The following is a 15,477-nucleotide window of genomic DNA, read 5'->3' as shown; positions in this document are numbered from 1 at the left end:
CTAGTATTCAAATTTCTTGTCTTACAAATGTTATAAATGTTTGTAATTTATTTGTATAAAATCAAGATCCACATAAAGTCCACATATTATGATTGGTTGACATGCCTTTTAAGTCTATTTTAGTATATATACATTTCCCCCATATATTCTCTCTTTCTCGCTCTCATTCTGAAGCTTCTTTCAGTCTGAAGTTTGCTGATTATATCCCTGTAATATACAAGACTTTGCAAGGTAAAATTCACAATGTTTGGCATCCAGTAAAAAATTACTAGATATAGGCCGGGTGTGGTGGCTCACACCTGTAATCCCTGCACTTTGGGAGGCTGAGGTGGGTGGATCACAAGGTCAGGAGTTCAAGACCAGCCTGGTCAACATAGTGAAACCCCATCTCTACTAAAAATACAAAAAATCAGTGGGGCTTGGTGGCAGTTGCCTGTAATCCCAGCTACTTGGGAGGCTGAGGCAAGGAGAATCACTTGAACCCGGGAGGCGGAGGTTGCAGTGAGCTGAGATCACACCACTGCACTCCAGCCAGGGTGACAGTGTGAGACTTTGTCTCAAAAAAAAAAAAAAAATTACTAGATATGGAAAGAAGCAGAAAATAAGACCCATAGTAAGAACAAAAATCTGTTGAAATTAATCTAGAAATTATTTAGATAAAATTAGTAGAGGCCAGCTGAGGTGGCTCATGCCTGTAATCCCAGCACTCTGGGAGACCGAGGCGGGTGGATCATGAGGTCAGGAGTTCAAGACCAGCCTGACCAACATGGTGAAACCCCGTCTCTACTAAAAATACAACAATTAGCTAGGTGAGGTGGTGGGTGCCTGTAATCCCAGCTATTGGGGAGGCTGAGGCAGGAGAATCAGTGAGCTGAGATGGCTCCACTGCACTCCAGCCTGGGCTACAGAGTGAGACTTTATTTCAAAACAAACAAAAAGTTTATTAAAGCAGCCATTACAATTATTTCCTATGTCTAAGAAGTTAGAAGAAAAAACTAAGAGGCTCATGCCTGTAATCGCAGAACTTTGGGAAGCTGAGGTGGGCAGATCATGAGGTCAGGAGATCCAGACCATCCTGGCCAACATGGTGAAACCCTGTCTCTACTAAAAACACAAAAATTAGCTGGGTGTGGTGGTGCACACCTGTAATCCCAGCTACTCAGGAGGCTGAGGGAGGAGAATCGCTTGAACTTGGGAGGCAGAGATTGCAGTGAGCCGAGACTGCACCACTGCACACCAGCCTGGAGACAGAGCGAGACTCTGTCTCAAAAAAAAAAAAAAAAGAAAAGAAAAGAAAAGAAATACGTTGGATGGGATTAATACTAGATTAGATGCTGTAAAAGAAAAGATTAATGAACTTGAATACATAGCAATAGAAACTATGCAAAATGAAACACAGTGAGAAAAAAAGCTGGTCAAAAGTAAAGCATCAGTGAGCTGTGGGACAACTTCAAGTGACCTAATATACAGAGTAATTGGAGTTCCTGAAGGAAAGGGGAAGGCAGAAAAAATATTTATGAAAATAATGGCTGAGGACAGGCGCGGTGGCTCACGCCTGTAATCCCAGCACTTTGGGAAGCCAAGTCAGGTGGATCAGGAGATCAAGACCATCCTGGCCAACATGGTGAAACTCCGTTTCTACTAAAAATAAAAAAATTACCCAGGTGTGGTGGCAGGCGCCAGTAGTCCCAGCTACTCGGAGGGCCGAGGCAGGAGAATCGTTTGAACCCAGGAGGTGGAGGCTGCAGTGAGCCAAGGTCCTGCCACTGCACTCTAGCCTGGGCGACAGAGCAAGACTCTGTCTCTAAAAAATAAATAAAATAAAATAAAAATAAAAATTCAGTTCCTCTGAAGTGCTGAAAACAAAAACAAAAAAGAAACTAGAATTCTAACCCAACACTCAGATCAGACCATGTCTCATCTTTGCTCAAAATTCCTCAGTGGGGTTTCCTACTGAAAATCAGTCTCCCCAGGACACTGCCTCTGAGACAGAGATGATCGTGCAGTAAGTTTATTGGGAAGTGCTCTGGTAATCAACCTCTGTGGAGGACTGAAGAAGACAAGGTTGCGTGGAAGGGGAAGTTGAGCTCTGATGTAGTCCCAACGGAAGCCTCAGCTATCCCTGTTAGTTTTGAAAATGGGATGTCCCTTCAGAGGCGTCCCCAGTTGAGATAAAGGGGCCAGGCCTTTATACTCATCTATTGGATGTGAGATGTCCCAGGAAGGGGGTATGATCTTGGATGAGGCAGCTCTGTTGGCCAAGGGCAATTGCCAGAGAACAGGCCAGCTGAAAACAGTCAGCCTTCAACATCTCATATCTGAGAGAATGAGTACCTAGATTCTGAAGAGAGCTCTTAATGGCTCTCCACAGTATCCACTACACTTCCAAAAACCAAATGGATAAAATCTAATCTTCTTAGCACCCCACACAAGATCCTTCATGATCTTGCACATGGCTACCCCAGCCTCATCTCATACTGTCTTCTCAGCCTGGAAGTCTCTTTCACCCTCTGCCCTGGCCCCACTTGTCTGTTGGCAAACTTCTACTAATTCTTCAAATTACAGTTGAGTGTCCCTCCTCCAAGAAGCCTCCCCTGACTACCCTTGCAGACTCAATGATCCTTCCTCCCAACATGGTGATTAGGACCATGGATTCCAGAGCCAGGGTTTGAATTCCAGCTCAGCCACTTTCTGGCTGTGTAACCGAATGGATATTACTTAACCTCTCTGTATCTTAGTTTCCTCATCTGTAAAACAAAGGATAACAATAGTACTCTTACCTCATAGGGTTGTCATCAGGATTAAATGAATTAACATATGTAAAGTAGTTAGAGTAGTATCTGGCAGAAGTAAATAACTGCTGCAATTGTTGTTGTTATTGAGACAGAGTCTCTCTGTCATCCAGGCTGGCACACAGTAGCATAATCATGACTCATTGCAGTGTCGACCTCCTGGACTCAAGAGATCCTCCGATCTCAGCCTCCCGAGTAGCTGGGACTGCAGATGCACACCACCACGCCCACCTAATTTTTAAATTTTTTGTAGAGATGAGGTCTCACTATGTTGTCCAGACTGCTCTTGAACTCCTGGGCTCAAGTGATCCTGCTGCCTTGGCCTCCCAAAGTGTTGGGATTATTGGCGTGAGCCATTGTGCCTGGCCTGTTGTTGTTGTTATTATTACTGAAGTTGCTCTGTATGCATTTCTTGAAGGCATTAAGGAAGGAAGGAACTGGCTGGGCACAATGGCTCATGCATGTAATCCCGGTACTTTGAGGGGCTGGGGTGAGTGGATGGCTTTGAGCTCAGGAATTCAAGACCAGCCTGGGCAACATGGTGAAACCCTGTCTCTACAAAAAATACAAAACTTAGCCGGGCATAGTGGCTCATGCCTATAGTCCCAAATACTTGGGAGGATGAGACTGGAGAATCACTTGAGTCCAGGAAGTAGAGGTTGCAGTGAACTGAGACTGTGCCACTGGACTCCAGCTTGGGCAACCCTGTCTTAAAAAAAAAAAAAAAAAAAAAAAAAAGAAAGAAGGAAGAAACTGAGAGACAGACTTCATGCAGAGTTTGTTGTCTGAGGAATGTTGGAATGTTGAGTTGTTGAGTAATCCAACCTGTCAGAAGAAGAGTAATGACTTTATGGGTCCATGTTGGCAAGATGTTTTGATGTTACAGTAAAGAGTGTGCATCTTATTTGGTAAGCAGTAAAAACCAATGGCAGAGTTTGTCCGCAAATGAAAGAAAGGGCCAAAGAAAGAAAGATACAGGTTGAGCCAAAAGATAAAGCATATATGTGGTGAGGTGAGAATTACCTGTGACAGGTGGTGGATGCGAGTGTGGGATGGCCCCAGAAAAGGTAGGTGATGGGGACGTATGGGAGGATGGGTACAGGTGAGGAGATGAGTTTAGAAGAAGGCGATATAAACATGTAGAGGATGGAGTGGGGAATCAGGCGAGACTGATGGGTCAGGTGCGGAATTGTAGGGACACGATGGGAATGGGGAAGATAAAAAGTGATGGAGACAGGTGAATTTTATGGGATCAGGTAAGGGGTGATGGGACTGTGCTGGGAGATGGAGTCAAGTGAGTGGCAGAGAGTGGTAAGGAGAACCTGAGAGCTGGAGCGGGACAGCTGAGAGTCCAGGGGCTGGAGGAGAGCGGAGCTGGGCCGGCGGAACGTGATGTCAGAGGAGGAGCGCTGATGTCAGAGCGGGCGGCGGGAGGTGATGTCAGGGCTGGTGCTGATGCTGGCGGCGCGGTGCATTGTGGGCAGCTCCCCGCTCCACCGCCGCCGCCGCCGTCGCCCTAGGAGGATCGGGGCCGGGCCGGGCCGGGCCGGGATGGTCCCGGTCCGGAGGCCGCCGCAGCCGCCGCCGGAGGGAGCGGGTCGCCCTGCGCCGCACTGAGCCGCCCCCGCCCAGCCCCGGCCCCGGGGGATGCGCCGCCCCGAGCCGCTGCCTCCGCCGCCGCCGCAGCCGCAGCCGCAGCGGGCACAGAGCAGGTGAGGCGGGGCGGGGCGGGCCGGGGTCGGGGCGGGGGCTCCTTCGCGGGCTCAGGGGGCCCCGCCTGGCTCGCCTCCCAGGGCAGCCTTCTCGGGCTCCCCTCCGCGCTGCCGTCGCCGCCCGCTGGGCTGGGACGCTGGCCTACACCGCCTGGGCCGCGCGGAGGCCTGGAGCCGCTCCCTGCCCCCAGCACACAGACCTCTCTCCCCAGCCCGTCCTCCAGGGACTTTGCTCGTCCCCACTCACCTCTGTCCCCTGTCCCCATGGCTTCAACCCTGGCTCTCCTGTCACCCCTGACGAGTCATTTGACTGTCTCCGTAACCTCGGCCCCTGTCCTCAGTCCCTCCATGCCTCCCTCCCGCCTCCTTACCTACCTCCTCACCCCCTGAACTATGTCCAGAGATCCCTCCCGTGTCCTGTCACTTCCTTGCCTGTCATCATTATCTCTCACCGGTCTCTATTCTACCCAACCCCCTCCTCTGATCCTGTCGCTCCTCATGCCTGTCATTCCCCTCTGCCTCCCTCCACACCTCTTTTACCTGTTCCCATCACCCCTCTTACCTGGGCTCCCAGCTTCCCACACACACCCGCTAACACCTTGCGGAGTTACACATCAACACTTGTATTCACAGGCCGTCATGAGCTCCCATCACTTCCATGTACCTCTGTGTACCATCACTGGCCCCATGTGCTCCTACCTGCACTCTCCGACAGATATTCATACAAACTCCTGCACAAGCCCTCGCCCTCACCATGTGCCCATGCCTCCATGCGCACACAGGGGCCTGAGGTGGCAGTAATAGGGCAGCCAAGTGTCCCATGTTTGTATCATCCAACCCAGTCTGAGCTGAGTGTAGTCCTTGGATGCAGACAGAAGGGTGGTGGAGTGGGAGAGGCAGGTAACTGTCATTTATCTTCCTGGCTCCACTCTCCCTTGTTCTGCCTCACCTGTTTCCTTTTGGTTTGCTCATCTATAAAATGGGAGCAGGACACAAATTTTCCTAATCAGCCTAACAGATTCACTGTCCAGAGTTCATCCAGTTCAACTTCTGAAGGCCCTCTCCTGCCAGTTCGACTGCTTCTTTAGTCTTGTCCTCAACCTGTCTCCTCTACCTTTATTCCAGAACCCCCATCCCTACCTCTCCCTTCATCCTGCCATTGCCTTCACTGCCATCCAAATTCCTGATGCCCCATATCCCACTTTAGCAGAAGGAGGGAAGTCTTGATGCTCTGAAGGTGTAAGGGTTGGAGGAAACAGCTCAGCTTAGTCATTTGAAGGAGAAAGAGTGGCAGCACCCCTCTCCATGAAGACTCCTTCTCCGTATGTCCACCATGGCAGATCATGACATTGGAAGGTGGTTTTCACACCTTCATGTCCCACCCTGTCCCCTGTGGCAGATGTTTAGACGCAGGAGCCCTGGGACGTTATCTCATCCCAAGGAAAGGCAGGTTTATGTGGTAGATCTCCCATTTGTAGATCTCTTTAGCTACCTTCCTACCCCAGCCCGCAACCCTCAAACCATAGCCTAAGTAACTTCCCTCTTTCTCTGTTTGCAACTCTCCAGGGTCATTGTGAGGGCACAGTAGTGTGCTTGTAAAAAGTGTGAGGGAAAGACAACAGGACAATATCCTGGTTCCAAATCCTGTTCTGGGTTGGCAGAGATCTCAGAAAGTGATCTCTTCTGGCCCCTTGCCTACACACGTGCACGTCAGACACAGACAGACACAAAACACACACAAGCACATACAGATACACAGATACATGTAGAAAAGCACACAGACACATGGAAAAGATAGACACAGAAGACATACATACACAGAAGGATACATGCACAGATACACACACAGACATATGTGCACGTGTGTGCGCATGCACGCACGTGCGCACGCACACACACACACACACACACACACACACACACACACACTGGTATTTCTCTGGTAACATGTGCCTGGCTTTCCCAACCCTCACCACTGCGAAGCTCTCCCTGATATTCAGCTTCTACTTATCCTAATTTGAGGAGAGCTGTGCTCTTTCTTGTTGATTCCTAAGCAGACCCAGAAAGGTGTGGTTGGAGGCTCTCTCACCCCATGCCCACCCAGACCTGCTGTTCCCTGTTGCTCCTCCTGCCTTCTGCTAGGCCCCTCTCATTTTTCTGCCCTCCCCCAATTCAGCCCACCTCTGTCCCTCTGGAGTGGCCACAAGGCTGCTGTCCATTTGAAATCCATGTCTTGAGTCCATCACCTGTGTTCACCCCATCTCTCATATCCTGACCTCCCAACCCCATGGCTGTGTCAGTGGGTTCAGCTCTCCCTGAGAGGTGTGTGCCTCTCAGCACCTGCATCCCCCTCAGTTAGCACGGCCCTCAAGGGGCTTTAGTACCTCCCCTCATTTTCTTGATTACCACATCTCCCAGGGTTGATTAGCAGGTCACTTTGGTGTGGGTCTCCCACAGGTCACCCTTTGGGTGGTAGGTCTTCCTTTTTCACTAAGCCTCCGTTGCACAGCTCCATGGACATTTTGTGGCACAGGGACTCCCCTGCAGGGAGAGGGTTACCCAAGGCCCAGTTCTCCCCTACAAGGGAGAGGGTCCCAGTCTCTCAGTCAGCAAGTCTTCCCAGCATCAGTTAGCATATGTCTCTTTCCCCTCTGCCTGTTTGCTGTCATTTTCCTCTTCTTTATTGGTCAACATGTGTGTCCTATTGCTGATTTTAAACATCTCCAGTTTGTAATCTGTATTTCCCTTGCACTGGCCTTTACACAGTGTTTCCCTTGGTAACTCCTGGAGCATCTGTCTAGTGGGCCCAGGGAGAATGCGGGGCAGGAGTGGAGCTCCTCTCCTCCATGTCTGCCAGGTGGTCCTGGGTCCGCAGCCTGCTCTCACAGTCCCTCCGCACTCCCCTAGGTAGATGGCCCCCTCAGGGCAGGCCCTGCGGACACCCCTCCCTCTGGCTGGCGGATGCAGTGCCTAGCGGCCGCCCTTAAGGACGAAACCAACATGAGTGGGGGAGGGGAGCAGGCCGACATCCTGCCGGCCAACTACGTGGTCAAGGATCGCTGGAAGGTGGTGAGTGAGTGACCCGGCGCGGCAGAAGGAGGGTAGCGGGGAGGGAGGCGAGGACCTGGAGACTTGTTAAAACCGGTGCCCTCCGCGTCCCTACCCTAAGAGGGAGGTGCCTCTAAGCTCATTTGCATACTGCTTGCAGGTCATTATTTTTGCCAACACATGTGGACAATAGCTTTCTCCCAGTGCCCTCTCTCCAGCCCCGCCCTCTCTCACCCCTCTCCCCGCTAGGTCACGTTGGTCAGGCCAAGCCTGGAACAACTCCTGGTTGGATGTCTGGGCAGGAGCTGCAGAGCCCGGTGTGGGGAGGAGGCAGAGGGGTTGGGGAGGGAGCTCTTTCTCTGACGGACCTTGGAGAAGGGCAGTGGACGAGTATGTGTCCCTCCGCTTCCACAGAGGACGGAAAGGCTTGGGTTTGGGGAAAGAGGCCCTGCAGGCTGCTCCCGCCGCATCCGCACTCCATCTTCTCTATCTATCCTCCTCCCCTCGCCGGGTCCTGCGGCAGGTGCAGCACGGCGAGACTCCAACTCCCGGCGTGCCCTGCTCCTCCAGCCCGGGACTTCGGGCTGCTTGGCCTGCTGGGAGTTGTAGTCTCAGCCTCTCTGGAGACGGGCCTGCCTGGGAGGGGGCGCGGGAGGGGGCGCGTGAGGGCTGCGGGAATGGTAATGCTTGGGGAACGAGACCTACAGTAAATCACCTCCCTTTTTCCGTCACTTAAGAGCGCTCTGGTGTCCTCTTATCATTGTGGGGGTTAGGATGATGTGGGGCTGACTGTGGGCGGAGTGTGGGGGGAACCCGTGTGTGAGCCTGTGGGTCTGCACCGGAGTGGGGAGCCAGGAGGAGGGGAGGGAGAAAGACAGAGATCAGGTATATTCCGAATCCGTGTGTGTGCGCGTGTGCGCGCCCGCGTGCTTTAGTGGGGGGAGGCTCAGCTCACGGGGGTGCGGGGTTGGAGAAAAGGGTGAGGCCCGGGTGCAGGCGGGTCTCCACGGCAACAGCCGCTGGCCGTGCAGGTCCCCTAGAAACCTAGAGAGAGGCAATGGTGGCGGCGTTTTCAGAGATGTCTCTGGGACTGGGGTTGGGAGTGGAAGGGATGAAGAGGGAGAGAATCCTAGGGGCCCCAAGAGAGGAGGAAAGGGGCTGGTTATGTCCCAGAGAGGAGACTTCCTGAGAGGGAGAGTACGGGGACAGAAATTGAGGGGAGGAAGAGCCAGGGCGGTAATAAAATGAACGAGGGTCTGGGAGCTTAGTTTCTGGCAGATTGGAGACAGAATGGCATTTGCACTGAAGTGGTGAGAAAAAGACAGTGTTTACACATGTTGAGTTTGGGCTGGAAGTTTTTGGGCTTTCTGAGAGAATGAGTGGAAGATGAGTGGGGAGAGAAACGGAGGAGGGAGCTGGGGGGAGAGCAAGTATGCTGACCTCTCCTCACTTCCACCTCCCATCCCCACCCCTGGAGAGCTAGAGAGGCTGAGGGGCCACATGCCTCCCTTCAGCCTATTCCTGGTGAGGATGGCACTGAGGTGGGATGCAGAGCTCAGGAACCAAGACAAACTGCCCAGAGATCTCAGTGGCCAGGAGAAAATGGGGGTCAGTGTCACTAGATGTGACATTTAAAAATAAATACGGGGACCGGGCATGGTGGCTCACGCCTGTAATCCCAGCACTTTGGGAGGGTGAAGTAGGAGGATCACTTGAGGTCAGGAGTTTGAGACCAGCATGGCCAACATGGCAAAACCCCATCTCTACTAAAGATATAAAAATTAGCTGGGCATGGTGGTGGGTGCCTGTAATTGCAGCTACTTGGGAGGCTGGGGCAGGAAAATCGCTTGAACCCAGGAGGCAGAGGTTGCAGTGAGCTGAGATCATGCCATTGCACTCCAGTCTGGTTGACAGTGAGACTCTGCCTCAAAATCAGTCAATCAATCAATCAATCCCCAATACTTGGGAGGCTGAGGCAGGAGGATCGCTTGCGCCCAGGAGTTCAAATCCAGCTTGGGCAACATAACAAGACCCTGTCTCTAAAAAAAAAAAATGAAATAAAATAATAACATTTTATTCATCCTGAGGGGTGCTTCTCAGAATCAGAATAGCAAACAATAATAGTAATAAAGACTTAGCATTTGTTTTGAGCCTTCACTGTGGCCAGGCACTGTGCAAAATGCCTTATGTGCATTATCTCAAGAACTTACCAAGTAGATTTGTATCCCCGTGTATTACTCCCATTTCACAGGTGTGGAAACTGAGGAAATTGCTTAGCTAATTTGCCAAGTTTCCATGACTAGTAGGTGGGACCAGGTCTGTCTGCCAAGAATCAGCCTATCCAAGCAAGAATCAGGACCACTGAGCCGAAGGAGCCTTTGTGACCAATTCTAGTCCAATTCCCTTCATTTTATAGAGGAGGAAGAGTGGAGGCTCAGAGAGTTTAAGAAACTCACCCCAGGTCACCTGGAGCTGATCAAGAAACCAGGTCTCCTTCCTCCCAAGGACCAATGTTGATCCTGTTGTGTCATATTTCTCCTCTAGTTTAGGGAGGTTCTTCAGCAGGGGCTGGGATCATGTCAAATTTAGCAGGAGTGGAGAAAGGGGAGATTGAGAGAATATTCCTATTATTGGACTGTGGGCTGGGCCATATTATGACTCTTATGGGCCCCTTCCTCCATAAGAAAGTACTTAAAATAGTATTTTATGACTGCAATGGTATAAAGAAGAATATGTTAATATTATATACTAGATTGTTCTCTTTAACCTAAAGGTTCATTTTTTTCCCTGTTGTTTTTTATTTTTATTTTATTTTTTTTTGAGACAGGGTCTCACTCTGTCACCCAGGCTCGAGTGCAGTGGCGAGATCTTGGCTCACTGCAACCTCTACCTTTCGGTTTCAAGCAATTCTCATACCTCAGCTTCCTGAGTAGCTAGGATTACAAGTACCTGCCACCACGCCCGGCTAATTTTTGTATTTTTAGTAGAGATGGGGTTTTGCTATGTTGGCCAGGCTGGTCTTGAACTCCTGACCTCAAGTGATCCACCTGCCTCAGCCTCCCAAAGTACTGGGATTACAGGCGTGAGCCACCGTGCCTGGCCTCCCTTATGATTTTAAAATAAATTAAACCATTTTCATGGACATCCTCAAAGGTATAAGGGGCCTAGTCACTTTGTCTCACAGATAAGTCAGACCTAGCAGTGGTGCAAAGGAGGAGGGATGTTGGTGGAGTAGGTGGTGAAGACACCCAGTTCCCTGTCTTATGGAGGTTCTGTAATGGGTGGGGGGGTGGATGAGGAAGGAGGGGACTAAAGCAGGAGAAATAGGCTCTGCTGGGAAATGAAGGTGGTAGAGAAATACCCCGGGGCACCCTGGGAAATTGGGGAGTAGATGTCATAAATGTCTTGGCTGTCCTGAGCCTTCCTTACTTATCTCTAGCAATGATTTCGGAGCCTGGCAGATCTGGGCTTGAATCTCAGCACTCACACGTTTAATGCTGATGGGTCCACAGTTTCTGTAACATTATGGATTCTGCATTTGATTGCCTGGGTTTAAATGAAAACTGGCTTTTTTTTTTTTTTTGAGATGGAATTTATTTCTTGTTGCCCAGGCTGGAGTGCAATGGCATGACCTCAGCTCATTGCAGCCTCCGCCTCCCGGGTTCAAGTGATTCTTCTGCCTCAGCCTCCCGAGTAGCTGGGATTACAGGCGCCCACCAACACACCCGGCTAATGTTTTCTATTTTTAGTAGAGACAGGGTTTTGCCATGTTAGCCAGGATCATCTCAAATTCCTGGCCTCTGGTGATCTGCCCACTTCAGCCTCCCAAAGTGCTGGGATTACAGCTGTGAGCCACAGAGCCCAGATCTGGCTTTGCTATTAACTGGAAGTGTGACATGGGGCAAAATACTGCACGTAACGTGCCTCAGTTTTCCTTCCATGCAAACTGGGGACTCACATGACCTTCCTCACCTGTGTTGCCAGGAGCCTTTGGGGATTAACTGAGATGACATCTGTGAGACCAAGATTCCATTGTTGTTCCCTCCCCTTTGCCCCTTTCTCTGCACTCGCACGAGCAAACCATAAAGGAATCTAGAAGACATTCGCATCTCCCCAGAGTTTAAAGTACCCCAGAGGCAGACATGCCATTGTTTCCCTTGAGTCTGAATCTGTCCCCTCCTGTCTCTGAAATCCTGCCTTTAGGTTTTGTCTCCAGAAGAAAGGAACTCTGGCTTCTCACTCTTCCTCATTCCTCTTTCCCCATCTCCTTCCTGGACACCAGCACCTTGAAGTTCCCACCCAGCATTCTGCTTCTTTTCTAAATCTTCCCTTCCTGCCCCTCTCTCTTTCTCGAGTGATTTCATTGGTAACCTGGGAACTCCCAGCCCTCCAGCTCTGCCCAGTCTTCCTACCTCCATTCCACAGTGTCAACCACCCCTAAACAATCACAGGGCATCTCTGTGCCAAACAGACTTGCCAGGCGGGTTCAGAGATGCAGGAGCCTGAGCGGCCAGAGTCTGCAGGTTGACCAGAGCCACAAGCCAGCAGGACAGAGTGAGGGCTCCGATGGTGTGCAGAGCAGATAGGCCCTTGCTGAGGCAGCTCCCCAAAGGGGTGAGCATCGAGCTCTACATCCTTCTCTTTTTTTCAGTGGACCTCCTCTGGGGTCATGTACATTTTTCTTAAACCACACCGGTCCCAGCTTGGAACTTGGCACCTTCTCCCTGCTCCCCCATGCCTGCCAGCTGAGCCCTCACCCTCCAGGACTCCTGGGCCTCTGAGCTGAAATGATTTTGAGCCCCTCCCCAGAACTCAGCTTTGCTTGGCTCCCTGCCAGCTCTTCCTTCACTTCATTGCGGTTCTCCTCCTTGCCTTTCTCACGCCTGCTTTGGGAGGCTGAATGGGGAGGCTGAGGAGTCAGGCTGCTGCTCCACTGTCTACAAGCTCCAGTCCCACCATGCTCCCACAGTGCCCCCTTCCCCATAGAGGAGGCTTACCCTGCTTTGGGGCATCTGACTGGGAGCCTAGGGAGTGAGTGATGTGATGTGGTGTGATGTGAGTTTTGGCAGTGAGCATGGGCCACGAACACCCTTTGTGGAATCTCCTGGCCCAAATACTCTCTCCTTCTTGTGAATCTAGGTGGCTGCCAACCCTAGGGAGTGCCGGCTGCCCCAGGGGGCCGATCTGCCCTGAGGCTGGGAGGTCCTGGAACTGGGTTGCTCAGTCTACACAGGGGATGGGGAAACATGATATTTGTTGTCCCTCTAGAGAAGAAAAGGTCAAGGGCAGCCCAGTATCTCCTCAGAATCCTACATTAGGTTTTCTCCAGTCTATACAGGGTCACAGGTCTTTTACCCTTTCCTACTACCCACACTGACATCTGGCCTTGTGTGTGATGTGGTGTGTGTGTGTGTGTTCAGGAGCTGAGCTGTCTGTCTCAGGGCACTAGGAGAGGAGGTAGGGGTACTGATGGGGTGGGGCAAGGAAGAGAGACAGGAGAGCCTCCGTTTCAAAGACACTCCCTTCCGGCTGGGTGTGTTGGATCACGCCTGTAATCCCGGCACTCTGGGAGGCCAAGGTGGGCAGATCACCTGAGATCAGGAGTTGGAGACCAGCCTGGCCAACATGGCGAAACCCCATGTCTACTAAAAATTAAAAAATTAGTCAGGTGTGTTGGTGCATGCCTGTGGTCCCAGCTACTAGGGAGACTGAGGCACGATAATTGCTTAAACACGAGAGGCAGAGGTTGCAGTGAGCCGAGATCGAGCCACTGCACTCCAGCCTGGGTGACAGAGTGAGACTCTATCTAAAAAAAAAAAAAGTTATCCCTCTTCTCCACCCATGAAGGATGCAACCCAGCAGCCGGTGGGATGAGGAGCTGTTCAGACTGATCCCTGAGCATCCTTTATCCCCTCATCTTCATAGCTGAAAAAGATCGGGGGCGGGGGCTTTGGTGAGATCTACGAGGCCATGGACCTGCTGACCAGGGAGAATGTGGCCCTCAAGGTGGAGTCAGCCCAGCAACCCAAGCAGGTCCTCAAAATGGAGGTGGCCGTGCTCAAGAAGCTGCAAGGTTTGGGCTTCGGGGAAGGGGATGGGAGGGAAGAGATGATGGAGCCAGGGGCTAAGAGAAGTGATGAGATCAGAAGCTGGGGTGAGGGAGGAGATTTTGTATGGTGGAGGGAAGAGGGGATGGAGCCAGGAGCTAAGGGGGAGGTGACGAAGCCAGAGTCTAAGAGAGATGGCACTGGAGTCTAAGAGAGTGATGGAGCAGGAGGCTGGGTTGGTGATTAAGGAAGTGATAGAGCTGGAGTTTAGGAGACATGATGAGGCTAAGGCCAGGGGGGTGGTGAGAGAGGCGCTCACAGGGCCAGTGCTGGAGGGACTAGGAATCAAGAGTGCACTAGGAGGAGCCCATCTCAGGGTTGGAAATGAGGAAGAATGAGGAAGAAAAAGAGCTGGAAGACCTCTGTCTGTGCCCCTCAGGGAAGGACCACGTGTGCAGGTTCATTGGCTGTGGCAGGAACGAGAAGTTTAACTATGTAGTGATGCAGCTCCAGGTGAGTCCCCGTGGCCCATCCTCCCTCCCCTCTCCAAGAGCTTGGGCGTGACTCCAGGGCAAGGGAAGGGAAGGGAGACTGTGGCCCCGGGAGAGGGGAGTGGGCACAACCCTTTGGGGTGAGGCTGGGAAGAGTATCACAGTGATGGTGTCTGGAATGGCGGCGGAGGGTGAGTCTACCCCCCACCTCCACCCCCACGCAGGGCCGGAACCTGGCCGACCTGCGCCGCAGCCAGCCGCGAGGCACCTTCACGCTGAGCACCACGCTGCGGCTGGGCAAGCAGATCTTGGAGTCCATTGAGGCCATCCATTCTGTGGGCTTCCTGCACCGCGACATCAAGCCTGTGAGCACTGCCCCTGAATGCCTCTCTGTTCCCTCCTCCAAAACACACTCCCTAACTCTCTCCCTGGGTCTCCTGGTTTCTCCTCCACAACCATGGTTGGGACTTGGGATGAGACAGCCTCTTCTCCCTGAACCCCTTCTCCTCTCCCCTGCTCCCCAGGAATGTGCACCCCTGCCTGCCCCTCGGCCATGCCCAGTCCTCTCCTCTGTTCTTCCCTTCTGTTCCTTATTCCCCTCTGTTCTTTATCCCTTCTGTTCCTTATTCCTCGCCCCTGACCTGAGAGTCCTGGAACCTAGGAAGGTGAAGGGGCTGGGAAAGGATGGAGGGATGGAGGGAAGGGGATTGAGGGCTGGGGCTTGGCAAGGAGTTCCAAGTAGCTGATTTTGTGGCATCTTGAATCTTTGTGCTAGGAAAAAAACTCCTACTTAAAGAGATGAAAACTGAGGCCCAGAAAGGTTAGTTGAATGGTGCAAGGTCACCCAGCAGGCCTGCTGCCTTAGGCAGCCACACCAGTTACACCAAACCACAACTGCCCTGCTGGGGAGTCCCCAAAATTTGGAGCCGGACAGACCTGGCTGAGTCACCCCTTGCTGTGTGATCTCAGAGATACTCCCTAAACTCTTTGATCTTCAGTTTCCTCTTCTCTAAAATGGGAATGATCACACCCACCCCTCAGATATGAGGCCGTGACTTGGTGCAAACATGTGAATACTGATGTTTCCTTGCGGGCGAGTGAATGTGGGGCTGAGGGTCCTTCACCAGCTGCAGAGCTGTTTCTTGGTGCCCCTTGAGGTGGCCCAGCTGGGGTTGGATCCCCCAGGGCTCACAGCTGCTGTCTCCCCCAGTCAAACTTTGCCATGGGCAGGCTGCCCTCCACCTACAGGAAATGCTACATGCTGGACTTCGGGCTGGCCCGGCAGTACACCAACACCACGGGGGATGTGCGGCCCGTGAGTACCGTCGGGGCAGGGAGGACAGTGGAGGATTCCCCACCTACTCCCAGATCTGGGACCCTTCACCCA

At 52.1% G+C, this 15,477-nt stretch overlaps 1 protein-coding gene across 1 annotated transcript in view; it reads left to right on the top strand.

Moving 5' to 3' along the window:
- The first annotated feature begins 7,423 nt into the window (after positions 1–7,423).
- The window catches only part of TTBK1 (tau tubulin kinase 1), a 39,161-nt gene continuing 31,107 nt past the window's right edge, over positions 7,424–15,477 (top strand). Inside the window, exons 1-5 of the mRNA XM_012448698.3 lie at positions 7,424–7,573; positions 13,478–13,625; positions 14,039–14,112; positions 14,315–14,455; positions 15,301–15,405. Coding sequence (XP_012304121.2) covers positions 7,466–7,573; positions 13,478–13,625; positions 14,039–14,112; positions 14,315–14,455; positions 15,301–15,405 — 576 coding nt within the window. The 5' untranslated portion in view covers positions 7,424–7,465. The remainder of the gene's footprint in view (positions 7,574–13,477; positions 13,626–14,038; positions 14,113–14,314; positions 14,456–15,300; positions 15,406–15,477) is intronic.

Source organism: Aotus nancymaae, unplaced genomic scaffold (genome assembly GCF_030222135.1).
Source record: "Aotus nancymaae isolate 86718 unplaced genomic scaffold, 86718_ANA_hifiasm-v0.15.2.pri h1tg000040l, whole genome shotgun sequence".
Lineage (NCBI taxonomy): Eukaryota > Metazoa > Chordata > Mammalia > Primates > Aotidae > Aotus > Aotus nancymaae.
The sequence above is the reverse complement of the archived record's forward strand: the minus strand, read 5'-3'. Positions and strand labels throughout refer to the sequence as shown.